This window comes from Podarcis muralis, chromosome 2 (assembly GCF_964188315.1).
Source record: "Podarcis muralis chromosome 2, rPodMur119.hap1.1, whole genome shotgun sequence".
NCBI lineage: Eukaryota > Metazoa > Chordata > Lepidosauria > Squamata > Lacertidae > Podarcis > Podarcis muralis.
In genome coordinates this window covers 28,791,491-28,818,760 of record NC_135656.1, presented here as the reverse complement: position 1 = coordinate 28,818,760, position 27,270 = coordinate 28,791,491, and the positions used below count along the sequence as shown (strand labels likewise).

Genomic DNA, 27,270 nt, shown 5'->3' with positions numbered 1-27,270 from the left:
TGTTTTGGACTACAACTCCCATTAGGCTGTGCTGTTGTGCTGATGGGAGTTGTAGTCCAAAACATCTGGAGCTCAAATGCATAATTGCAAGGATCTTTGCATGGTAATTACAGGTATCCTGCTTTAAAATGGAGTTTAGCATATTGGAGTTGCCCATCAGAAGAGGAAAGGGTTGGCGTACTCCTTTTTTTAAGATCACGTTTTATGGTGCAGCATATATATCAACAGATACTTACATAATCCTTAATTAGTGATATGAATCCTAGTGACAATGACTCATCAGAATGTATCATCATTTACAGGCAAAAAGGAATGTAAAGTGAAGTACTGAAGACACACAACTGACTGCAAACCTGGATTTATAGTTGTTGTTTTTGTGCTTGATCCACCCATATTGTACCAAGGAGAGAGATTTATTTTTTTTAAAAAAAAATAAAGTTTGCAATATATGCAGATCTATGGCTGTTCAAATTACACACGTAAACAAGCTTTGTTCAGAACTAATTTTTCTAAGACCCAGTGCATCTGGGTTTTTGATTTAAATATGGTGTAAACATGTCTGATACACAGTTTGGGGTGGGGGCAGGGAGCGAGCAAAATACTACATCATGGACTGGAAGGCATGGAAAGACTATTCAATCAACCTTTTGCACTACAAGAGGATCCCTTTTATAGTCAATCTGATTATGGAAGTGCTGCAAGCAAGAAGGGCATGATAAAATTGCACTTTTACCAGAGGTGCCTGATTGACGAAATATGGAATTAGTAAATAAGCAGCCCTCCTTCTTTTCTCCTCAGTGTAAATGCCTGTGGGATAGTTAAATTAGCTGTTAGTATCAATGTTGCCCCGAGGATTTACTCGTTCCCTCCCTACTTACAGGAACAAAATGCAAAGTAGAGCACTACAGCTAGAGCTTTGCTCAAGATAGTTGGTTTTTGTTAATTCCAGTTCTTGAAGATTTGGGGCAAGGAAATATGAAGGCCCAGGGTGTCAGGACTCCATAATAGCCTTTGTTAATTTGTGGCGGGAAAACATATTAAAAAATAATAATACCCTGAACCCTGCCGTGTTGAGGAATCTGTAACTGCATGCCTGATTTCCCTTCTGAACATGCATTTCCTAATTGAAGCTTTGAAAAAAAAAAATCTAATCAGTGAAACTGCCTAAGGAGAAAAAGGCTTTATAGGCCAAGGTTACTGAACAGCTTAGTAATCCGCCCACTAGAAGTGCAAAGATTGGTGCAGCGTTGTGGCTCCTACTTACCAAAGAAAGCCAGTGAGTCCTTCATCATTGTAGGCATCCAAGGCCAAAGAGCTATGAAGGTTCTTAGGACAATTTTAGGCAAGTGTTCAAATCTGGAGTCAAGTCTCCATTTAGATAGGTCTTTTGAGTGGGCCCTGTATCAAAGAACGCTGGATTCTTTTTTTAATGTGGTTGGATGTAAGTAAAAATATTTAAAACTGTCATTCAACCGAATACCTCTAAATCTATTTTACAAGTGTGCCTCGCAAACTGATTTACTCACAGTATATGTAAAGCATTGGCAGCAAAATGGCTGGAAACAAGCAATGGCCCCCTGGTACTTAGTAAGAACTGAACTCCCAATTCCCCAGATTTATGCTAAACACTCTCAAGTTGATGGCTCTTTGGGTGGCATTTGAGTTCAAGAGAATGTAAGAGGCTTCAAACCAAGCCAGGATCAACAGGAGAGGAAGGGACACTTCCTTACTGGTGCATATTGGTTGTAGATTAGGAATCACATTCTGTGAAGTACAAACAAATGTTATTTGCATCAAGAACAACAAAAGGCTCCAGGTGAAAATGCTAGGATTGACTTTATTTGTTTGTGCAGCCTGTCCATAATCCACCAGGTACAGTCCACAGCCTCCTTCCCCAAATTTCACTCTCCACAATTGTAGGGAGATGGCTTGTTTAAAATTCAGTTGCTCTATTGAGCATTGTCACAAGTATCTTTGGTCCTTTAGTTACAGAACAGGCACAGCACATGATCACATCGCTCTTGATCAGAAAAGGCCTGACAAGGACATACAGGGACATCTCCATAACCCTTTAATATTAAAGCAACTTTCCTGGTATTTACAAATAGAACACATGTAGAAAGATCATAGAAACATTTAACCCCTTTTTACCTAACAAACGAAACTGAAGTAACAGCAGTCTCAGCTGTGGCTGAACTGTGCTTTGAGCAGCATTACTACTTGAGGTGGTTGCATGTAATGCTAAACCATGGGTATGAGAACAAACTGCAGTAAGCCTCTGGTGCAAAAAAGATGCAAGGCTGTGATCAGAAGCTTACACTTCTGGTTTAATGTGGGGTAGCCCACATGATAGCTTCCAGATGTTGATAGATTGTAACTCCCAGCATCTTTGACCATGCTGAGTGGATCTGATGGGAGTTGCAGTCCAAAATATATGGAAGACACCACATTAGCCACACCTTAGATCAACCTTAACTGTATAGTTTGTTTAAGCAAGCCAGTTTCTTACCTGAAGTTGGCTGTTCTAGCAAATCATAGTTAAGATTAAACACAGTTTGTTGTGTTCAGGTGATGTAGAAAGTTTTGTTTAAAAGTTTTTTTGTTTTTTTAAAGCTCACATCACAGGAGGGAAATATATACACTCAAGGCTTGCTTAGGTTTGTTCTCGTAACACTAAAGTATGGTTTAGTGATATGTCCAGAACGGCCCAGTGAGTCTTCTGAAGATTAAGGCTATAATGACAATCGTGCTTATGACAAGGCAAAATGTCCCTCAAAGTAGGTTAAGTGGAACCAGCCACATTTCTCTATCTCCTTTAATGGAGACACATCAAGCACACTTCACAGGCAAGATACGGCAAAGGCAGGATCTAGCTCTGCCTCACTTGTCAAGACTGTGATGGCATTGCTATTGTCCTAATAGCAATGCCATCACAGGTATTTCTGCACCCTAAACCCATAACTGTTCCAGATAAACAGACTGACAGGAGATACGAGGCCAATTTACAGACTCAAGGACCCTGCTTGTTTATAACAAAACATTCCCACAGTGCCAAATTCTATTATTTCTGCAGCATGGAGAATCTTAGATTAGATGGGAAGATACCACCAGCTGTTAGGGGCATCCAAGAGTCAAAAGCTTTCCAGTTTCGCCGCATCGTTTGTCAACAGCAAATGCCACAAACCCTACCCGGAGGCCTGAAACCAAGCGGCGCTCTGCTCAAGTACACGAGCACCTTTCACAAACGCTTGGACTGCTGGACCAGCTAGGGGTAGCTTTAAACAGCGCTGCCTGCACTTGCCAAATGGAGGAAAGAGGTAGACGCAGGCTGGCCCACTGGAATAACGCCGACTTGGAATCTCTTCGTTTTGCTTCCTTTAAATTGCTTCCTCTTGCAGCAGGTGGCTGGCAGAGTTTTCATGCACAGTATGGTTCCATAATGCACTTGGGATAGGAATGTATTAAAAGCATAAACCTAATATTTGATAGTCGAGCAAGAGGAGGAAATGATGGGCAACCTCTTTATTGCTAACGTGGACCCCTGATGCATCAGAACAGCCACTTATGAGCTGGTTTAAGGATGCCTCCGACACTAGCTAGCTTTGTGTTTCTGGACCCATTAAACTGATGGAATGTCTTCTCACTTGAGACGCTCATGAAACTTCTTCCCCCCTTCTTCCCAAAGGCATATCGACCCATTCCCCAAATAACAGAAGAATCCAAAATTAATTTAAAGGCAGGCGGGGGAAACTTGTGGCCCCCGAGGTGGTGCTGGAATACAACCCCCACTATCCCTTTCCACTGCCCGCGATGGGAACTGGAGTCCAACAACATCTGGAGGGTCCCAGGTTCCCCCTCCCCACTGTAAGGGATGCGAGCGGAGAGGCAGATTTGATCGAGATTGAACGGCAAGCATGAAAATGAGTTCTAGTTCCAAACACACAGAAGTTAAAGGAAATAGTTAAAAGGCAACCGAGCAAGAATAAAACGCAAATGCTTCTTTGGAAAGGTGGCAAGCACAAAGCACTCCAAAACCCAGAGGCTCTGCAGGTTAGCCACCAGCAGAAATGAGGAGAAGGGACAAGCTGTTGCAGTACTGAAGTATGAAAGTGGCTGGGCAGCGATGCAGTTTCTTCTTCCCTCTAGATTGCGCCAGTCAAATTTGTCCGGTCCAGATAGAGCTAGCTGATTGAGGCTGCCGACAGTTGCATCGCCAACTGCAGGCAGCTCAGTAACAAGGCATCCCAAAATGGCCCGACGTTTGGTCTCAGTCGTGCAAAGCCTTCCTCTCTCACCCCTCCTCCTCCTCCTCTGCCACAGTTATCTGTTTAATCTGCCGACTATGAAGTGCTTGCTGGGCCCCTTCTGCTGCCTGGTTCAAGTGAGTCTCCAGTGCACTGCGGAGGTCATTGACTTTCACATCTGGGAGGGGGTTTAGTCCAATTATCACATCCCCCGTCTCGCTCTCTTCTTCCTCAAGGTCCCGCCTCCTACGGCGCAGGTCTAGGTCAGCCTGCAACTTGAGGTCTCTGTTGGGTTTGGCATTTTCATGCTCCCTGGGGGCAAGCCTAGCCTTCTCTGGCTTCACAGCAGGGTCGTGTTCCAACTCCTGTAACTTCTCTGGTTCTTTTCGCTCGCTCTCCAAATCCGGCCCTGGTTCATTGGCACGATGGGGCTGCGGGCTGTGGCCTCCGGCTGCCACCCCCTCTTTACTACCACCCTCCTGGCCTTGCACTTTACCAATGTGGTCCAAAGGTAACGCCTGCTTCTCTCCAACTTTCTCGACTTTCACAACTCCTGGGACCTCCAGGTTCTTGTGCATGTTCTCGGAGACTTTTGGTTTATGCGCAGGATCTGCTTGCTGTTCTTGATGACGGGGCGCCTCCCTGGCAAGCGGCTCTCTTTCGGAGACTCTTGGAGCAATCTTCTCAGCTGCCACATGAACTTTGGCTGCATCAGGCATCTCTCTTTGGCCTACAGCTCTTTGTGCAACCTCAACCATTTTCTGGACATTCTTGATCTTTTCCAGGGCGTTTTGGGCCATTTGAATATCCTGGCCTTCTTTCAACCCCACAATCTTTAGTTGCTTTTCCTGGTGATGCCCACCAGCTCTGGCTACCTGTGAGTCGCTTCTGACTGGCTCCACTAACTTCCCAGCTTGATTTTTCCCAGCTTGGTGCAGTGAAATCTTCTCAGCCTCATTTGGATGAGCTGCAGGGATTTTAGGTGGAGCTCCAGTAAATTTGCTGTCTGCTTGCTGCTCTCCTGCGACCTGTTGTCTTCCCTGGCCATTAGAATCTTGGGGGTGGGTGTCAAGCCCATGCAGAGGACGATCCAGTCCATTATTTGGTATAATCTTTCCAACGTCTTCCAATTTATCTTCAAGACCATCCTCTCTCTCCTTGCTTTTGAGGATAGGCAGGTCAGGTTCTTGGTGTATTTCTGCTGCAGAGAAAAGCAAACAGCTCTTAGTTATTGCACGTTCTAACGAAGAGGAAATCTCCCTACTCCCAACAACCGGGGAGTTCACACAACAGCCTCATAAGGAGGTCACACCACTCCCCACCCCAAATTCTCCCTACCGCCGCTCACGTCTGACTGCCATGGTGACCAGGTTAATTCTGAAACTCAAACAAGGGCAGCAATGTAGTAAAGCAGAGAGGCTCCTCCTAAGCTTCAGGCTTCCTGCAGCTCCGAACGGCTGCAGAGAAACGTGGATGTCTCCCCAAACCCCAATGTCGCCTTTCCTCCACTTCCATCTATCCTCCTGTGGTTTCCAATTACACACAAGTGAGAATTTTCACGCCAGGAAACAGCTTCTGCTATGCTGGCTTCCAGAATGGCTTTGTATTGCTAGATGAAGAGGAGGGAAGTGGAGAAGAAGCATTCCTAGGGCAAAGCTGAAGAAATGGGCTCCGTTCATGGTCCACTGATACCACCCTTCTCAGAGTGGCTCCCTAACCCCTACTAATTCATTTATTATTATTCACCTTGCTTTGGCTTTTCCTCTCCTTCCTCCTCTTGCCTCTGCTGGTGGATCTCCTTGTGCTGCTCCTCAATCACGGCCAGCAACTTTGCTTGCTGATCCAAGAGCTGCTTCTGCTGAACCTGCTGTTCCTTAATCACTTCTAACAAGGCTGCATGGTCCAGTTGCTTCTCCTTCCCAGCTTCTAGAAAGAGAGAGGGGAGGGGAGAGGAAATGGGGCTGGAATGAATGCACCCCAATGGTCTACCATACACAGGAATTCGGAAAGAGTAGTAGTGGGCACGCTACTGTCTCCACAAAACACTTGCATAGCCTTGCACTTATCAGATCTTGAGGTCATAGCTCACTTTGGTACCTATGGCCACAAGAAACCCGATTCCCCAAGCACCTTCTGGAAACAAATTATCATTCTGGGGTCGTTTTCTCTTGCCATGTCTTCTTTTGTGTGTACACTGAACACCAATGCATTTCAAAGTAGTGAGGGGTAGCTCTTTCCAAAGGGAAGTCGAGTTTGGATCAAAGCGAAATGGAAAACCAAGGCAGGCAGAGGGAACGAACTGCGTGACATTCAAAAGGAAGCGGTACTTCAAGTGAGGGAGTTTCAGGCACGTTGAGATTAAATGGTTTGGGAGCTGTGAAGGAACCGATGAAATCTCAAGAGAGATTCCAGGACGAGGTGCCCGGTCAAAAGCAAGCCACGGACAGTGTGAAGACTCGAGTACTTGCAAGAAGGTCAAGCTTAAAAACGCACAGTGCTTTTTCACAAGTGCCTTCAACGTACACTCTATGTATAAATTCAAATCCTGGAGGTTTAGGGTTAAAAGTTGCAATTTATTTTGATCCATACCTGCAACTATCTTTTTAATCTTGGCTGTTTCAGTCCCATTGTGAAGCAGAAGGGAAAAAGACATTATGAAACCATGGTGCTTTTTTTTTTTTTTTGTAGAACAAAAAAAGAAAACAAGTAATCAAAATGTATAGACATGTACCGCAAGGAAATTTTTTATGGAAAATACAGGTCTTTTTATTTCAGGCTGATCTTAATTCAAGCCAGCTTTCAGACGGAGGACTAGGAGACATCCTACAGTGGGTCACACGGTGACTCAGGCAGCCTATTCTCCTCAGTGTAAGCAGACAAGTCATTCTCAGGTAGTCGGTCTGTTTTCTCCTACACAAACCTTGAATATTGGCTGTCTATTGGCTTCTTGCTGGCTCCCTTCTACTCCTCTTCCAATCTCACAATGGGTGCTTCTTGGGCTAAGGCAGTGTTTCCCAAACTTGGGTCTCCAGCTCTTTTGGGACTACAACTCCCATAATCCCTAGCTAGCAAGACCAGTGGTCAGGGATGATGGGAACTGTAGTCCAAACACAGCTGAAGGCCCAAGTTTGGGAAACACTGGGCTAAGGGAAGAAAAGCCACTGGAACCGACCGTCTAAGCAGGAATTACTGCCTGCCATCCAAAGGGACAACGTAGCCAGAGTCAATTCAGGCACCTTTCCCCCTGCCTAAGTTTGAACTGCACACTAGGCCTCATCCAAACCACCTTGCATGTGTGGACCCAGCTCCGTGTTGCATACCTGAGCAGACACACCCACCGGATAAGATATTGAGATCATTTCCCTTCTTCTTTTTTTGTCCTTTCTCTGATCAATAATTTTATTTATTTGTGTTTCTGATATAATTCCATGTCAACAAAATGTAGACAAAAATACAGTCGTACCTTGGATCCCAAACACCCTGGAACTCAGACGTGTTGGCTCCTGAACGCCACAAACCCGGAAGTGATTGTTCCGGTTTGGAAACGTTCTTTTGGAACCCGGACGTCTGACTGGGCTGCCACAGCTTCTGATTGGCTGCAGGAGCTTCCTGCAGCCAATCAGAAGCCGTGATTTGGTTTCCGAACGTTTTGGAAGTCAAAGGGACTTCCGGAATGGATTCCGTTCGACTTCCAAGGCACAACTCTAATACAATAAGAAAAGAATCTCTAAAATAAAAAAGAGGTTGCAATTTAAGATTTTCAAGAATAGACCAAAAAAACCCCAAGCCCATAAAACATTACTTAACCAACTTCCTATCCTCTCCTTCCATGGTTCCTTTCATCTCCTCTTCTTCCCGCGTTTCCTTGGTTCACTCCATTTATTGTAACTACTTTTATAAACTTTAGTTATTTCTTAGTTATTTATAAGTTATTTCTTATTATCTTGTCATCCTGCTAGGTACAATGGTGCCTCGCAAGACGAAATTAATTCGTTCCGCGAGTTTTGTCGTCTTGCGATTTTTTTCGTCTTGCGAAGCACGGTGTCGGGAAAGTTTTGGAAAAGCTTCAAAAATCACCCAAGTCTTTAAGAATCTCAAAAAAGGCTACCACACCGCGTTCTATGAGTTGCTCCTTGAAGTCAAGTCACAACTGTATTAACGGTGTTAAGAAAAAGGAAACAAACTTGCAAGACGTTTCCGTCTTGCGAAGCAAGCCCATAGGGAAAATCGTCTTGCGAAGCAGCTCAAAAAATCCTTTCGTCTAGCGAGTTTTTTGTCTTGCGAGGCATTCGTCTTGCGAGGTACCACTGTAGATTGTTTATTTATAATACTTTTTCATATATTCAATAAACAATATTCAGTCCTCCTTATATCTTTCATCATTTTGATTTCTTATTCTAGTGGTCATTCTTGCAAGCTCTGCCTATTCTAACAGTTTGATGTGCCATTCTTCGTTTGTTGGTACCTTGTCTGTTTTCCATTTTTGGGCTAGTAACACATGGGTGGCTGTTTTCACATACAGGAACAAATTTCTCTTTTTTTGTGACTTCTGTTGTTATTAACCCCAGCAACAATGCTTCTGGATTTTTAGGAAAGGATTTTTTAAACTTTTTTTTTTAGTTCATTTTAGATCATTTCCCAGTACCTTTTAACTATGCTACACAACCACCACATGTGATAGAAGGTTCCTACTTCTGTCTTACATTTCCAGCAATTACCCTTTATTGATTTTGACATTTTTGCTAGTGTATTTGGTGTCAAATACCACCTATGCTGCAACTTCATAAAATTCTCTCTTAATCTGTAGCATGCTGTAAACCTTATATTTACTTTCCACAGTAATATTTACTTATATTTATATTTACTTTTGAGAGGGGGGAAAGTGGGTTGCTTTTTGAGAAGACGAATGACACTGGGGGAAGGTGATCTGCACGCAACCAGAAGCGAGCGTTCCCAACTTTTCAAAAGCACTTGACAAAACTGGTGTTTGGAAATACGTGCATTTGCTCCCCTCCATATGCACAGATTCATGAAAGTATGCCATGGTTTAAAACTTGAAACGAGCGATGCTGGGAGGTTCCACTTTGTCAGGAAATCACAGCCATGCTCAATTCCTTGTGCCCATGGGTATGTAGAGAATATTTGGAGCTCCTCTTTGAGAAGGCACTCTGCACATGTTTAAATGCAATCTTTTTGTATGTGCTGTACAAAGTCTAACATGGGGAGGGAGTTTAAAAACTGTGACACCCTCATCTCAAAAGCACACCAGCCTTGCCTAGGAATCTCTCTTATTCAGGCTCGGCAATTACGAAAGATACTTCTAAGTTTCTACATAGCGTGATCACTATTGTCACGTAGGAATTCATGTAAGAGAACACGCCTTCTTACTGTTAACTCCCTATAGCTTTTACCCATCTTTCCCCTTACATATTTGCTAATGAGACACCTGCCAGCTTACCTTTCCTACATGGAGGTCACACTGACCATATGGCCCCTTGTATTACCTTATTTAGAACACTCAGTTCGTAGCTTACTCTCAGGGCTCTTGCTATTTCCTAATTAAGGTTGCTAGCTATGCTCTGTTTGAGCAGGAATGCCACCGATTCTAGAAGAGTGCTCTGCGGCATACCACCAATGTTCGCTTCGCCGAGAACAGTCCCAGTTTCCACATCACAGGCCCAAAACGTCTCCACTGTGAAAGCAAACCTATCCCTGTGCACCACTAATCCACAGACCTCCTGCCAGCAATGTATGGAAGTCTAGAACATGACATGGAACATAGGAAGCAACCTTACACTGAGCCAGACCGCTGGTTCATCTAGTTCACTACTGCACACACTGATGGGCAGCAGTTGTGCAGGGTTTCAGGCAGGGATCTCTCTAAGTTTTACCTGCAGGTGCTGGGAACTGAACCTGGGGTTTTCTGCACGCAAAACAGATGCTTTGCCACTGAGCTACAGTGGTGCCCCGCAAGACGAATGCCTCACAAGACGGAAAACCCGCTAGACGAAAGGGTTTTCCGTCGCGGAGGCGCTTCGCAAGACGAAGTTCCCTATGGGCTTGCTTCGCAAGACGAAAACATCTTGCGAGTCTCGCCATTCCCCCCCGCTCCCCCCCCCTTTCAAAGCGGCTAAGCTGTTAATAGCCTTTTAACAGCTTAGCCACTAAGCCCGCTAATAGCGCTAAATCGCTAATAGCGCTAATCCGCTTAGCCGCCAATGGGGTTGCTCCGCAAGACGAAAAAACCGCTAGAAGAAAAGAATCGCAGAACGGATTCTTTTCGTCTTGTGAGGCACCACTGTCCTGTCCTGCAAGATGGGATTGGGTGCAAAGCTAATTGCCCCAGAGAGTTACACTGAAATGGGAGAGTCAAGTGCTTTGGACTGACTACGGGACCGCCTCTCCTGGTATGTCCCACAGAGAAATTTACGGTCTGCAAATAAAAACATCTTGAAGATCCCAGGCCACAGAGAGGTTAGGCTGGCCTCAACTAGAACCAGGGCTTTCTTGGCTGCGGCTCCAATCTGGTGGAACGCTCTGTCACAAGAGACTAGGGCCCTGCAGGACCTGACATCTTTCCGCAGGGCCTGCAAGACAGAACTGTTCCACCAGGCCTTTGGTCAGGGCACAGCCTGACCCCCTCCTCTGGCAATCTGCACAGAATGTTGCTTAATGGTTGCCATTAATTTGATTTTAATTAATTTTATAATGAATGTTTTTAGAATGTTGGATTATTTTGATTGTTGTTAGCCGCCCTGAGCCCAGCTTCGCTGGGGAGGGTGGGATATAAATAAAATTTATTATTATTATTATTATTTAAAGGGACACAATATTTTCCATGCAATTGCCGGGAGCTGCTCTGCCCAGAATCTCCTTATTTGTCAGAGGCATCCATACATGAGAGGACTGGCAGAGAGCACATCTAATTCTAGGAAGCCCCCATTTCTCTGTCGTATCAGATTTCCACAGTAACAGCTTAAAAGCTCGGACAGGAGGACTTCCAGCAAGGACCTGCTCTGAGGTTATGCTTCACTCGCCAGATCAGCAGAGCCCGAGGCTGTGTGTTTTGACTAAGAAAGAGCTCCTGTGTCCAAGAGCAATCTCTGTGTCAGTGGCCTTTAAAAGCATTGCGAGGGAAAGGGAGGGGAGAAACCACAGCAGCGGAAAGGAGAGAATCTCCTGTATCCAAGGAATATCTTCCCCCTTGCTTACAGAGAAACAAAAGAACGAAAGAAACTCCACTTGTTTCAGGCCATCAGAAGACTGCCAACTACCAGCAAAGGAAGACCTGGCTCCATCATGGGCTGAGTAAGGTCCAGCAGCTCAGCCTCGCTTGCTCTACGGATCCCCAGTGGTTCTGCTGCCTGGTGATAACCAGGGAAGAGTAAGAATGAAGGTGGCAAATAGTGCCTGAATAAACCTGGGCACCATGTGACTATTATGTACAAACTTTCTTGGGACTGGACTGTGCAAATCTTTCGTGAGCTGCTCTGGGAGTCTCTCGGGGCTATAAAGAAGGATAACAGCATGATAAATCAATCCAGGTGCAGACAGCTTGGAGCAAGGGAACGGACTTCTTTTTCCAGGGGAGCTGTTCCCCTTTCAGAGCAACCTTGAATAGAGAGAGGAGTGTGCTCTCCATTACAAGCAGGGGCGGCTATTTTCTCCTGGAAGCGCTATCGCTTTCACAGTTGGCTTACGGCACCGATGGGATTGTGGTGCCCAGGTGGCTGCAGCCTCAGATTACAAACTCCCAAGATTACGCCAAGGCAAGATGACCTGGCCTTGCAAACCTAGCCTTGATTGGGTTGTTCCTTTCTTTCATGGAAACTACGAGCTGAGCACACACACATACACGCACACCAAGGGCTGCCGGGGAGGCAGATGGGAGTCCCAGAGTGTGCATCTGGGGGGCAGAGCAAGGACAGCGCTTACCCTCCAGCTTGCTGTCTGCATTCTCCTCCGCATTACGAATCTCCCTCTGCTCCGCTTGGGCTGGCTCCGGCCTCTCTGGAGCAGGCAGCTCCCTTTTTTCACCTGCATACCAGGGACAGACAGACAGACACTCCTTGATGGGGAAAGGAAAGCGACAGATGTTCTCTGCCTCTCCACCCCCGCCTCCCCTCCCCCCTCTGCACGCCGCTTTTATCCAACTTGATGACTGCAGAAAAAGTCATAAAAATATTTAACAGCGCTAGAGCCTGCTGGCAGCAAAACCAGGGCTAGCTGCCCGAGCCCATTGAAATGCAAACCCTAACCCTACAGAGCTTCGCAGTGGGCACTTAGCAATGTGGCACCTGTCGAGCTCTTCTAGCCCTGGGTCCCTGGTGAGCAGCACAGCACCTGATGCTTTCGCAAGCAAGCAAGCTACTGCGAAGTAGATAATGCAGGATCTGTCAGTGCCAGGCGATTCGCTGCACGCACCCCAGCAATGACTAAAAGAGGTGAACCGATCCAGCAACACTTACAATGGAGGCAGTGGCTGAGCAGGGGCCTGAGAACTCCTCATTGGAAAATTCCCTTATATAAAGACTCATTAAAAGCGAGGTACAGTGGACACTCGGGTTGCAAACATGATCCGTGCGGGATTCACGTTCGCAACCCACAGCGGCGTGTCTGCACACACACAGGTTGCGATTCGGTGCTTCTGCGCATGCGCAAAGCGCGATTTAGCGCTTCAGCACATGCGTGACCACTGAAACCCAGAGGTAACCCGTTCTGGTACTTCCAGGTTTCGGGGGTTCATAATCTGAAAAAATGCAACCTGAAGCGTCTGTAACCCGAGGTATGACTGTACAAAGGAAGTAAACCCTTTTTATTTCACTCGAGATGGCAGAAACAGTGTTGTCTTGCTGTAGGATGTGGATCTTTCTCTTTTCCTTTTTTTGGCATGGGCAGGAGGAAAATGCCAGTGCAAATTAGGCTCTGGGGATGGGCAGGCAGAGGTCATGTGGCGAGGGGGGTTAGCTATGGATAAGCACCGGGAAAGGGAAAGCAAGTGATTTATTGAGCCTTTGGAGGCTCCGGCTGTGTGCAACTCAGGTGCCCCTGCAGCCAGCGGTGCCCTCTTCCAGAATTCTGCGACAACAGCCAAGCACTGCACTGATTTGCAGCTTAACTGCAGAAATGCAACATATCTCAGGGTCCCAAGGGATAAAAACGAACTCCCTGGGAAGATGCAGGGGTTAGGAACCTACCTGTCTCAATCTCCTTCTCAGGTTGCATCTTTTCCTTCAAGTGTTCAGCTTGCTGCAGGCGGGCGCCATCCCTCTCGCCATGCTTGTCCAGCTGGATGTCTTTGTACGGGGGGCGTTCATCCTCGTGTGCAGGAGGCTTGGGTTCTTTCCCTGGGTGGTCCTCCACCTTTTTCTGGCCACCTTCTCCCTTTGCCTGTTCGGGAACGGGCTTCAGCTGTGCATGTTCCTGCTCCTTCCCCAACACAGCATTCCCCTCCGCCAGGTCGTTCTTCTTGGCCGGCGGCTGCTTGTCTTCAGGCTCCTCGTGGTCCTGGCCCTCATCCACCAAGACCTGGTCATGTGGCACCGGGGGCTCGTGGCGGTGGGCTTCTCCTACAGGCTGTGCAATGCCTGTGGGGAGAGAAGGAAGGTGGGTCAGCCAGCAAAGAGCAGAGGATGCACTGCAAAGGAAGGTGTCGCTCCCTGCTATCTCATCTACCTGGCTGAAGACGAAATTAAACTAGAATTAGGAACTACAGGAAGAGCTGTGGAATTGGCTAAGTTCACAGACAGTCTCTCACTTTCCCCAGCTCCAATTCTAAATTACCTTGGTCAGGCCGGTCCAGCTGTACCTCCTCTTTCGGCTTCTCCTTCTCGCCTCTCTTCGGCACGTCCATGGGATCCAAGATCTGTGCCTTTTCCAGCTCTTCATTCCCATTCTGCAATTTGGGTTTGTCGCGGCCATCGGCGGCTTCTTCAATGGCTGGTTTCTGGTCTGAAAAGGGTGGAGATGGTTAAGCCAGCAAGGAAGGCCAAGATTCTTGCACTACTGAGCTGGCTTAGGCCAAACTGCGCATTGCACAGGAGATCTGCAACTGGATCTCCTCTTGCTTTCTGCTCTTAATTAAATGCAGCTGTGCAGGAGAGGTATTGACAATTTGATTGGAGCAGCAATGCGGTTTGACCCTTTTCTGTTGCACCCCTGATCTAAATTCCACTCTACTGCTATTTGACCTAGGGTAGGTGGGGGAGGACTACAAGTCAAACAGAAACTAGAGGAAGAAAATTTGGGGGAATTGCATCGGAGCTCCCCACACTTCCCTTGTGCCTTTTCAGTTGTTTAACAGCTCCCCCACCCACCCACATGCTGCATTTCATTGAACAAGTAAATATTGGGCAATCTGGTCATGGATTTCCTCCATTCACCTAAGTCCCCCTCTCCCCCGTGCTGCACTTAAAGGTAAAGGTAAAGGGACCCCTGACCATTAGGTCCAGTCATGGCCGATTCTGGGGCTGTGGTGCTCATCTCGCTTTATTGGCCGAGGGAGCCGGCATACAGCTTTCGGGTCATGTGGCCAGCATGACTAAGCCGCTTCTGGCGAACCAGAGCAGCGCACGGAAACGCCATTTACTTTCCCACTGGAGCGGTGCCTATTTATCTACTTGCACTTTGACGTGCTTTCGAACTGATAGGTGTGCAGGAACAGGGACTGAGCAATGGGAGCTCACCCAATTGCGGGGATTCGAACCGCCAACCTTCTGATCGGCAAGCCCTAGGCTCTGTGGTTTAACCCACAGCGCTGCACTTACTAAGAACAAATAAGATGCTGCTGCTGGAGCCACTAGATGGCAGCATTGCTCTTGCTCATTTGCATTCTGTGCATGTCAAGCAGCAGGACAGGCACAGTGAAGAAGCCAGGCATGGCCAAGGGAACTCACCTGCTGGGGTTAGCAACCAGGAGGAAACATAACAGGGGATTGGCTTACACGGCCTCCACAATAAAAAGGGCAGAGGAAGAAAACAGTCACAGCAGGCGAGGAAGATATAACAAGCACCAAAAAAAAAAAGAGGAATCCCCAGATGGGAGAGGACCAAGAAAGCTTGAAAAGCTGCCAGAAAGAAACACAAGCGGCAGTTTGGGGGCCTGTTAATTCACTGCATCCTCCTGTAGGAATCGCCAGCAGATCCCTCTCTGCTTGCAAAGATCATTGCACAAAACAAACAGCATGGCTAGAAAGCGGGGAACGGGGGGGGGGGGCGCACACAGCAGGCTCCAGTCTTTCCCAATAATACCTCGGTTTAAAGCCTGCAATTACCCTAGATTACCACTCTGCAGGGAGGCAGCCTGCAGCAAACAAGAGAGAGAGAGACTCCTGCCCTGGTTTAAAAAAGGCCAAACCTCTGCAGGCCGAACCCTCGGCTCCCTACATCAAGAGATGCACACGAGGGGGGCATACCCATCTCGCTCGCAGCTGCTTTTTGGTCAAATGGTAAGTACCACCAACCACCACCCCTTGCCAGGAAAGCAACAAACCAGCCTTTCCCAGCCTGCTGCCTTCCAGCTGTGCTCGCCAGGCCTCGTGGAATCAGTCTAAAACATCTGGAGGGCTTCTGGTTGGGGAAGTTGCCATAAGACATTGCATTTTCCTACCCAGTCACCAGGGGCCCCGAGGATACAGTTCTGCAAGCAGAGCAGAGCTTGCCCTGACTGTTCCCTCGCTCCTGGCAGCAGCTGAAATCGCGCCAAGCATTTCCTGCACGGTTAAGTCTGAAATAGACATTTTCACACTTACACTCCACCCTGTGCCATTTTCACTCTCGCCTCCTCCTGGGAATTAAAACTCTGCTTACACCTACGCTTCCAAGCGGGGGCAGAGGACTTCCAGCAGGTATACGGAGGTAGTTTTGAGAGGCTGGGAGCAGCGAGCATCCAATTTGCTCCGGGTGAAGTCTCCAGAGACTCCCAGCCTGTGTATGCGTGCAAATGACCGTGGAGTGTGTGCCAAACTAGGTCTTGGACCCAGGTGAACTAAAACCTAGCTTTCCCCTGCTCAACGTAAGTAACCAATAAGAAACCTGCCAGATCAGCTGAAATGCCCATCTAATTCCATGTCCTGTTCTCACATGGTCTAACCAGAAGCGTCTGAGGTGCCCCCAAGCAGGATCTGAGTGCAACAGCACTCCCTGAACCTAAGATTCCCGGCAAATGGTATTTGGAGGCTTACTGCCTCCAGCAGCATTATCCTCCATGAAAGGAGGTCCTCTGTGGGTCCTCCTCTCTGAGTGGGCTCACCTCTTTCGCTCCTGCCCAATTAAATCACACCGCTGCCCAAAGGGAGAATGCAAGGCAAGCAGAGGATGCTGATGCTCCTTCTTGTGTCACTACTTGCACACTCAGAGGTAGCAGGTGAAAAGGCAGTGAGAACAAGGAGCAGCTGGGTCAGGAGGTTCTGGGGGTCGCTATGGGGCAGGGGCCTGCAGCAGTGTGCAGCCTTGGCAGATGCCCAACAATGGCAGCCTGGCACTAGCCCTGCTTTCCAGGGGAAATCCTTCTCTCTCCCAGCAAGGAAATACAGAAGATGCACATGTGCATAGCTGAATAAGTGTGTTTATTTCTGTGGTGTGAGCATGCAGGGAGTTAGGGCTATGTACATGCTGCATTAAAAATAAAGACCCTTATAAACACACAAAGTTAATCAACGTGCATACATTTGTTTATTTTGCAGGATTTATTCTGCTTGTGCTATTCAGGAGAGGAAATACAGATTTAAACAAGGCAACGAAGTCTCACCACCCCCTGGAAATACTGCTTAGCCGTCTCCCCTCAGGATTTGCAATTTCACCCAGACACAATGATCCTAACTTTTCTTCACAGTCTAGTCTCCACAATCCTAGCAACTAGAAACCTGTAATATAGGAGAAATGGAAAAGCTAAGAATAGCACGGATGCTGAATTCTTTAGGTAAAGGTAAAGGGATCCCTGACAGTTAAGTCCAGTGATGGACGACTCTGGGGTTGCGGCGCTCATCTTGCTTTACTGGCTGAGGGAGCCGGCGTTTGTCCACAGACAGCTTCTGGGTCATGTGGCCAGTATGACTAAGCCACTTCTGGCGAAACCAGAGCAGTGCACGGAAACGCCGTTTACCTTCCCGCCGGAGTGGTACCTATTTATCTACCTGAACTTTGACGTGCTTTCGAACTGCTAGGTTGGCAGGAGCAGGGACCGAGCAACGGGAGCTCACCCCGTTGTGGGGATTCGAACCACCGACCTTCCGATCGGCAAGCCCTAGGTTCTGTGGTTTAGACCACAGCGCCACCCAATACCAAATTCTGCACAAAGATAGTGGGATATCAGAACACACATAGTTCAGCACATCTAGGCGTTAATTCTTGCCCTGTGTCTGGATGTGCCACTTCAAATTGCAGGCGGGGATTTACAGAAACTTTAAGCATCATAGCTAGCATGACAAGGATGAGGGGTTTGGCCTAGCGTTCTCCCAGAAATGTTGCTGTTTTATGTATAGGAGTCTTTTTTCTCAAGGGGAACCATTTCACTATTTGAGCTCCCACCTGCCATCTGAAGTGGTACTGCTCAGTTTTACCACCTCTGTGAGAAGAAGGGCTCTAGGCAACAGAATGCAACGGCTGAAAACCGCTGCAAGCCAGGTAAGAGGTGGCAGAAACTGGCACAAAACACCCACAGAGAGCTTGGGGAAAAGTCCCCAAGGTGCACATGAAAGCAAGTCGGGGTATAATTTTGCAAAGAAGCACAGTCACATGAAACCAACTGCTGCTTGGCTCAGAGGGTCGGGCTACTGGTATTGCTTCCTCCTCTGCTCCGCAGTCTGGAATTGTGTCCCAGAGGCAACGTGTCCCAGAGGCAAATGTCTCTGAGAAAGAAGAGAGCTGTGAGACCGTTCAAAGTGAAGAGAAACTGTAGGGGGTGGAACTACACAACCAATACAGGCACAGGAACACAGGAAGGTACCTTATACCAGGCATAGGCAAAATTGGCCCTCCAGATGTTTTGGGACTACAACTCCCATCATCCCCAGTTAACAGGACCAGTGGTCAGGGATGATGGGAATTGTAGTCCCAAAACATCTGGAGTGCCAAGTTTGCCTATGCCTGCCTTATACCAAGCCAGGCCATTGGGTCCATCTAGCTCAATTCTGTCTACACTGACTGGCAGTGGCTTCTCCAGAATTCAAAGCAGGGATCTCTCCAAGCCGTACCTGGAGACGCTGGGGATTGAACCTGGATCTTGTGATTGGAAGGCAGACGTTCCACCATTGAGCTAGAGCCCTTTCCAGCAGCACAGCATGACCAAACTCTTACTTCAAAGCTTTGCTGCCCTGGCCCCTTTGAGGGGGTCAGAGGAACCTGGCAGGTTGGGAAGTTTGATAAAGCCTTGTAGAAGCTGCCAGATAAGCCAAGGCAGAATTGGGTGGGCTACAGGAACCTAGGCAGAATACGGGCAGCACAGATTTCTCAATTCCCTAGTACTTGTAACCCAACAGGTGGTGGACTCTCCTTCCTTGGAGGTTTTTAAACGGAGGTTGGGTGACCATCTGTTATGGATGCTTTAGCTGAGATTCCTGCATTGCAGGGGGTTGGACTAGATTACCCTTGGGATCCCTTCCAACTCTTAAGTTTCTATTGTTTCCCTGTGGTCTTGTGTTTACAGCCGGAAATGGAGCTCACAACATTTTGCACAGAAATGAAGGCAGAGGACCTGCAAGACTCCGCTCAACTCCCGTGCTGCTGAAAGCCAACACTTAGCAATCAGAATAAGTTATGCAAATTTCTAACAAGTCGCTGTATTTTCATATTTTCTCTCTGTTGAACAGTTTATCGGCTTTTGCCCACATAACTTGGATATTTGGGGGTTGGAGGTGGTAAGGAACAGAGGCCTAAAAGGAGGAGCAAATGCAGTATGGATTTAAAAGGAGATGAATGGCCAAGAGGACTGGCACCAGGAGTCATCAAGGAGAACAGGGAGCATGCAGGATACCTAAGTTCTCTGATCTTCGGAAGCCTCACTTCAGCGATCCTCTAGTGCTGAGGGCCACTGACCACATGAAACGTCTCCTTTTGTTAACCACATGCGTTTGGAAGCTTGCTGCTTCCTAACATATGTAAAATAGGGCATGTAATCTTCCCAAACACAATGGCGTATGCTCCACCACTCGAAAGGCCCACATAGGAAAAATACTGTGCATGGAACAGCCCTAAGTCATGGAGACACACTGCCCAATAGGCATTCTTTTGCCATATAGTGGAATTTGCTTTAAACAAAAATTAATGCATTTGATTTTACATAAAGCTAAGCAAACTCCCTGCCTTGTCCGCAGTCCCACAGACTGCAAGGACCTTCTTCTCCCCAGCCCTCAAAAGGGGGGGACGACGACTGTGATTATGAATAACTTTGGAGAAACCTTGCTGTGCAGCTGCAAGGCCAGAGGTTTGGGCAGAAGTTTGCTAGTTACATTCCGCACCAGTAAACACACCCAAAGCATTAATAAAGTAACGCCACTGAGACTCCCACCTTATCAGAGGGGGAAGAGAAAACTAAAAAGAAACAGAGAATGTTCTTTATATTTCCTGCATTTCACAGCCGTTTAGGCGGGCAACCTGTACAAAATAAAGCTTGCGGCCGCCCAGCATTCCAGAGCAGGTGAAAAGACCAAGGTCTCGGTGATAAAATTAAATTCCTTGCAGAAGCTTCTGCAGTTTGTAGCAATGGCCGATCCAGGGATAGCCACCGAGTTACAAATCTAACAGGAAGACAGACAGACAGACAGACAGACACACACACACACACTTTCTCTCTCTCTCTCTCTCTCTACACACACACAGCGCAAAACAAAAGGAGAGAGATAAAATTCTCCACTCTGTAATAAGACAAAGTTGCCTCTAAGCCGTCATTTTCTCAGCAGGAAGCAAAATTAAGTTCATCATCAGGGCGTGAATTAATGGCCTCTCACGCTGCTTGGAAATCTATAAGGGGCTATATGTGGTTTGCAGAGAACCATTTTGCCCAGGATGTGTAATAATCGCTGAAACTGTAGAGTCGCCCTTGTGGTCCCTTTGGATAATGTTACAGTAATGCTGTGCCTCTTAATGTTTTATGAGGGGTGCTGGGCTTAACAGGAAAAGGCGAAGAGGCTGTAAAAGCTTCTTGGCTTACAAAAACAACAGAATATATATATCTCAGGGCTAAAGAGTTGGGCGGGCAAAGCGTGGAGAGGGGAGGAGGAAGGAAAAACCCCAAATGTTGGGAGCATGCCCAAGTGCTGAAGACTGAATGATGGTGCGCACAGAGCCAGCCCAAGCTAAATCATACTACTCTGTCTGCATTGCAACATGGGTGAGGAAGGGGACGTTTCTCACGGGCTTTCGAAGTGTCCCCATTTATTTTAATGGTTCACGAATCGGTCTCTCTGGGACGTAATAAAATCTCATCATGAGCAACCCTAAAAGCTTTTCCTTTTCCCTCTCCAAGAAATCTGACTAGGATAGCAGCAATGTTCCCAGGAAGGTGTAGCTCACGCCAGATTCCTGCCCGCAGCTCCTGCTGCAATACAGCCGATTCAGGCATCTAAGATAGCGTAACCTGATCAAACCGGTTTGTGTTATTGGACAACTTGGGAGAGCATTAATGGGACTTAGAGCTGAAAAACATTTCAACCAATGTTTTCAAAACTACAAACAAACCCAGAATAACTCCTTGCTGCTCAGAGATTATCTTTCCTCATAAAACAGAAAAGGAACAGTTTAGCTGGGCAGTCAGAGAAGCAATTTATTATATGTGGTGGAAGAAATCTTAGGGACTAGGAAAGAAGGCTGATCGCCAAAGAATTGATGCTTTTGAATGATGGTGCTGGAGGAGACTCTTGAGAGTCCCATGGACTGCAAGAAGATCAAGCCTATCCATTCTGAAGGAAATCAGCCCTGAGTGCTCACTGGAAGGACAGATCCTGAAGCTGAGGCTCCAATACTTTGGCCACCTCATGAGAAGAGAAGACTCCCTGGAAAAGACCCTGATGTTGGGAAAGATGGAGGGCACAAGGAGAAGGGGATGACAGAGGACAAGATGGTTGGATAGTATTCTCGAAGCTACCAGCATGAGTTTGACCAAACTGCGGGAGGCAGTGGAAGACGGGAGTGCCTGGCGTGCTCTGGTCCATGGGGTCACGAAGAGTCAGACATGACTAAACAACAACAAAAGACTGAGGAAAGTGTGCAAAGGAAACTGCATAAACATCTACTCATTTCACAGGCAGCAAAACTGCAGTTTAAGGTGAGCATCCTACAGTGTCATTTGACATAGCCTCCCCTCCCACTGACCTTTAACTGGGCCCTGGGCTCCTGTGAAAGGAGAGGAATGTGCCAAGAAGCCAAACTTTTCTTCCGTTCAGAAGTTGGGCTACCTATGTCACGGAAAGTGGAGAAAATGAGCGACAGAGGGTGGGATGGGGGGCTACCAATTGGGCAGAAAACGTTGGCATTTTCTATCTATTATAAGGAGATGACAGCTACAAAAGGGTTCCATTTTGAATGTCTGCTTCTATTGATCTCTCTCCTAGGAATAGGTCAGCCTGTTCAAAACTCAGTAAGTTTCTGAAGAGGAGATCAATGAAGTTTAATCCTTGTTGTATATAAAAGAGAAATCCACTCCAAATATTAACAGCATCGCCTCTCTAGGATCACTGATGTTCAGGTTGTTGCTTTTTTCAAGATTTGGCTGCTAGATTCTAAGCGTGCATGACTCAATTCAGATTTTGGATAAAGAAACAGGTTGCTAACCAACTTACATGCTTCTTTGGCTCTAAAGATCCATGAAGGTAAGACAGACCAGCCTCTGGGACATGAGGTTAGATCCTCTGCAATCAATATGTCCCTAACAAAATAACTCACAGAACAGAGAAATATAACACTTGGCGTCTAGCTAAACTGAAATACAAACAAACAATTAAAATGTGCTACAGGCAGAGGGCACAAGAAACTAAAAAAAGTGTCCCATAACAACACAGGTATGTGCAGAATGAAGCTTTAGGAAACTAAACACAAAGGACTCAAGCAAGCAAACCACACCATATATTGCAGATGTTCCCAAGGTGCCCATCAATTTGGGGAAAGGGATGGGGACAGAAACAGGAGAAGAAATGCAGTTCCCGATCTCTTGGACTAGGCTCACAAGAGAAAGCTTCTATAAATGGAAACACAGAACAACACAAATTCTGCCCAGCGGTTAATGCTCCAAACCGCCTTGTTTCTCGCCAATGGTTCAAAGGACTGTGAAAGGGGAGAAAAATCATCTGGAGCTAAGATGTTATTTATACAGGGCAGGTATAATGCCCACTGGCAGCACCTTTTCTCATGTGCAAATCTGAAATTGTCAACAGTTTGGGGGTGGGGGTGACTATGAAAGTTAAAGTTCAGTAACCTGCACAATTCTGAATGGCACAACATACAACATGGAGTACCGACAGCACAAGTTGCTGAACACACGAGATACCTCTGAGACAGAGAGAGGTGAAGACAGTGGACAGTGGCAATTGTTTAGGAAGGGAGGGAAAAAAGAGAATGGCTTGCTTATTGCACAACTTCAGTTGCCTGCCAAAGTTAATTCATCTGAAAGTAGGGGGGAATTCCTTGCATCTGATAAATCAGGCCTTTGGCGTAAATGTACCCCACAGTATTTAAGAGCAGAACGGGACTTTAATCAACCAGCAGGACAAGTCTTTTCCCCAGTGAGAAGTTTTCCAAGCTGGGAATAACTCAGGTGCATTACAGAGTACTTCACTGGCTACCTCTGGCTTTCTTGGGATACGAAGGAGGAGGAATAGGTATGGTGAAAAGATCAGCTTGGGTTGCCCAGGTCTGATCCCTAGCCTGCAAGGTGACAGTCATGCGTCATGCATTTTAAAACCGGGACCAGGGGGTGGTGTGGTGGGAACCTCCAGCAAAACGTCTTTCCAAAGTCCCTCCTAGCATGCTCAGCATATCATGCTGCAGTGTTAGCCCAGATCCTGACTCGCGTGTGAGTCTCTAGCATGGGCAACATTCCAAGATCGGACTGCATTTTGTAGTGGTCCCCCCCCCGCACCAAAAAGGGGGCTGCAGATGATTCTGCGAGCACATGCCTGGCAAGAACGGGGAGAGGGACTTCCCCCAAGAAGTACAGCCCGTAGCTGCTAGCTTTCGCAAGGTTACTGAATGGCATCGGGGAAACTAGTTCACCGTTTTCTCCTGACACACAGACTGTAAAACTGAACAAAAAATGACAGCAGGGCAATAGCTCCTTTTTCTGTGTCGCAGGAGCTATTAAAAGATTGCTCTTCCCAAAGCACAAGGGAGTGCTCCAGCGAGCCAAGCTGTTCCAGCAGCTATTAGAAGCCGAGGGGGGAACGGTGCATAATCCACGTTTCGCACAGAACCCGGGATTCTCGTCTGAAGAATCACCACAAGCAATCTGGCGGTGGGGAGGAAGACAGGGATGACAAGGCAGGTGTATCCAAAAATGCCTGCCACAGGTGCAAGTTTAGAAGCTCGTGTTGCATTCCCCCCCCCCCCCATCTTTCCCTATATCCCCTCTGGCCTGCATGCAACGCAGATGTCAGGACTGCAGGCTCTCACCGATAACTGCACATGACGACCATAAATTAAACAGACCAGCAGCGCACACAAGACACCAAGCTAGAGCCATGTCTCATCAGATGCAAAAAAAAAAAAAGGGGGGGGGATCCGAGTGGATAGATAAAATATAACAAAACGCTGCGGCCAATTTGGGCTGCTTAAATGACTGTCTGAAACTGTCAAGGAAAGAGCACAGAAAGAACGTGAATCAAGTCTTTGATATAGAAAATCACAGAGAGATGAGGAAAGAGGGAGAGGGGGTGGAATCTAAGCAATGATGTTCATGTAAGGAGCTGAAAAATATTACAAAATCTTAATCTGCCTAGGGAGACCCTCTGGGGGAGGGGAAGGTATCTTTCAAAAGCAGAAAGAAATTGCCTAATTAGATTTTTTCTTTTTCTTTTTTTTTTAAAAAAGTGGGTAATTGCCTTCATGTGCTTTCAAAGGCAGCTTAGCAACCTTTTAACGTACGTATGCACTGTGTGTAATAGCAGAGCCTCTCTGAAAGGGGTTTTATACCTTCCCAAAGAGCGTCTGACAGTAAACCCCCAGCAATACAGATGGGGGCGTAATGGGCACTTGGGTTCGAAGTTCGCTGGTCAATACGTGTTCACATAAAAGGGCAGCGTTCTAATATTCATAATTCCCAGGCCCACGGGGCAGGGTTTTAATGAAAGTCTGTACAGTTCTGGGCTCTGCAACATCAAAGGCGGCAATAAAAAACAATAACACGCACACACACACACACGACAAAACCCCCACCCTGCACCTCCCGGCGCACACTTGACAGGCAAGGGGCGCATGGCGAAGGCAGGGTAAGAAAAGGCACAGGGTGGCTGTAGGGATTGCCTCAACACACCAACCCATCAATTAAAGTGGGGCGGGGGGGAGACAGGAGGGGCCCAAAGTCAGGGACGGGCTAAAAACAAACTGCATGCTGCCTGACGAGAAAAGCCATGTGTTTCCGCGAGAGGCTCGTGCAAGAAATAAGAAACAGATGTGGGCCGGAGGAGGGTGCGCCGGGGACAGCCGAGCAACGCTGCAGCCCCATGCATGCTTTGAATGACAGGATGCATCTGCCTGGGGAGCAGAATAAGCCGCGGTCGAGAGAAGGTGGCCGAGGAACAGAGAGCAACTGCTTGAAAGGCAACCTCATGAGGAACGGAAACACGATGAATAAGCAGCGCCACTCCGGTGGAACAGTGCCGCTCCCAGCATGCCTTGGGAGTTGGGTTCATTGTTGTTTGGTTTCCCTCAGGGCCTATTTTTCCTGCATTGTTCCCTCTCGCGTGTAGCTGAGGGAGCTTTTGTACACGTGTGGCTTAAACCGACTTGTTCTGGGGTGGCCCCGCTCATTCTGACTGGAGAGAGAAAACTGTGAGCCTTCCACTCAGAGTGCCCCAGGTGGCTATCGTTCCTCAGTTGCCTCAAGACTAGACTAACCAACTACAGCTCAACAACATGTGGCCATCTTTGACAACAATCCAGAACTTTTTACTGCGGCAGGAATGGACCTGGCTGGCTGGGGCCACCAGGAGAACGTTAAACCAATGCTCTGTGATTGGAACCGGTTCCCTATTCTCTCCTGGGCACAATTCGAAGTGCTGGTTGTGAGTGGCAAAACCCTAAACAACCGAGCCCCAGTCCCTCCCTCAAGTTCCTTTATGATCTTTGAGGTCTACCAAGGATGCCCTTTAATGATACCATCTCTGCGTCAAGTTCAGTCACCAAGGGCAAGGAGAAACACACTCTCGGCAACAGCCCACTGTGAGCTTGGGAACTCCGGCCCACAGCAGACTTGGCAAAGCGGGGCAGGATTTCATGAAATAAACTTATTTCTGCACTCTTACCCACTTGCACCCCCAAACTCTTACCTGCCCTGAGGTTTGGGGATGGGACTCTACATCCGAACAAATGAATGAATGTAGAACATTAGTAAAATAATGCAAAGCCTACAATGGCTAAAGCGCTCGCTTACATTTCTCTATCACATTCCAGTTGGCACAAACAACATTCACACATAAAGTGAGTGGCATGAGAAAGTGGCTCGATCATATCTGTCAGTGTCACAGATGAAAACGGAGGCCTCAAACCAGTCCCGGCAGTCGACTGTGTAAACCCCTCCTTGGTAGGTAACAAATGGATGGAAAGCTGACGAGCTAGATTCCAGTGCTAACATGCGTATTAGAACGGGGGTGAGGCAAAGGGAGGGTTACACAGCTGCACCCCCTAAGTGAAAGGTGCGATTCATCTTCCTCCAAGGCTGCAAGCTTGCTCAATTCCAAGAGTGGACAACTCTGCAGCCCTGAGGGCCACATCATAAATATACTATGAACTGGAGGACTACAGCTAATTTGTATACTTCAGCGGCCTGCAATTAACAATCTGCGCGTGAGTTTTACTAGCCAGGAAGATATTGAGCTGCAGCTAGTGAGCAAGTGATGCTCTATAATAGGCTATTCCTATCCTAAATTTGCCACCTTCAGCATGACGTGTTTTATTTAACCCTTTACCTTTATTTAACCCTTTTTTTTTTTTGAAGGAAATACAGTGGTACCTCGGGTTAAGTACTTAATTCGTTCCGGAGGTCCGTTCTTAACCTGAAACTGTTCTTAACCTGAAGCACCACTTTAGCTAATGGGGCCTCCCGCTGCTGCCGCCGCACCGCAAGAGTACGATTTCCGTTCTCATCCTGAAGCAAAGTTCTTAACCTGAGGTACTATTTCTGGGTTAGCAGAGTAGGTAACCTGAAGCATATGTAACCTGAAGCGTATGTAACCTGAGGTACCACTGTAGTAAGAATTGCAATACAATGCACCTGAGGGTTTAAAAACAAACAAGCAAACTTTTGGCTTTTCAAATGCTGGCAATTTCCGTTCCTAAAATTAAAAAGCTGGAATTCTCAGGACTTTTAAGAAAATCCCACAGGACACACACACAAACCCCTCTTTGGGATGAAAGTGCAACACCCTGCCATGTTTTAACGTCAGCCAGCACCTAGCAAAATCAGAGCAGGTGGCAAGTATCAGGCTGAGTCCAAGATTCAATTAGCTGCAGAAGGATCACCTTCCAGTTTCTCACACACCTCTGAGGTTAACAGAGAAAGAGATGTGAGCGGCAAGAGATCTTCTGCCGTTTAAAGAGGCAGTTTGGGGAGCTTCTTGAGCCACTGATGCTCTGAAACTACCCAAGATTCTGTAATTGAATTCAGTGTCACCCCCCTCTTCTTTGAAATGGTATGGGTGCGATAGGAAGGGGAAGGAAGGGTATTGCCTTGCAGCTAGGCAAGGTATGTACAAAAGCCTAGACCTGCTGGGGATGGTGAACCCCAGGAGAGAACTTCTTCGCCAAGGCTCTATCAGAAAAGTTCCAGGCTGCACCAGGAACACAGCGAAGGCCTCAAAGGGAACAGAATAAAGCCTTCCCT

General features: G+C 47.2%; 1 protein-coding gene across 2 annotated transcripts in view; it reads right to left on the bottom strand.

Moving 5' to 3' along the window:
• Window positions 1–1,817: 1,817 nt before the first annotated feature.
• SLC38A10 (solute carrier family 38 member 10) overlaps window positions 1,818–27,270 on the bottom strand; it is an 81,951-nt gene continuing 56,498 nt past the window's right edge. Inside the window, exons 12-16 of one of the 2 annotated variants that reach the window (XM_028714418.2) lie at window positions 14,028–14,195; window positions 13,442–13,831; window positions 12,180–12,281; window positions 5,991–6,170; window positions 1,818–5,442 (exon numbers count right to left, since the gene is read on the bottom strand). In XM_028714418.2, coding sequence (XP_028570251.2) covers window positions 4,292–5,442; window positions 5,991–6,170; window positions 12,180–12,281; window positions 13,442–13,831; window positions 14,028–14,195 — 1,991 coding nt within the window. In that variant the 3' untranslated portion in view covers window positions 1,818–4,291. Of the gene's footprint in view, window positions 5,446–5,990; window positions 6,171–12,179; window positions 12,282–13,441; window positions 13,832–14,027; window positions 14,196–27,270 lie in introns of both variants that reach the window. The other variant, XM_028714408.2, reaches the window with a different exon arrangement.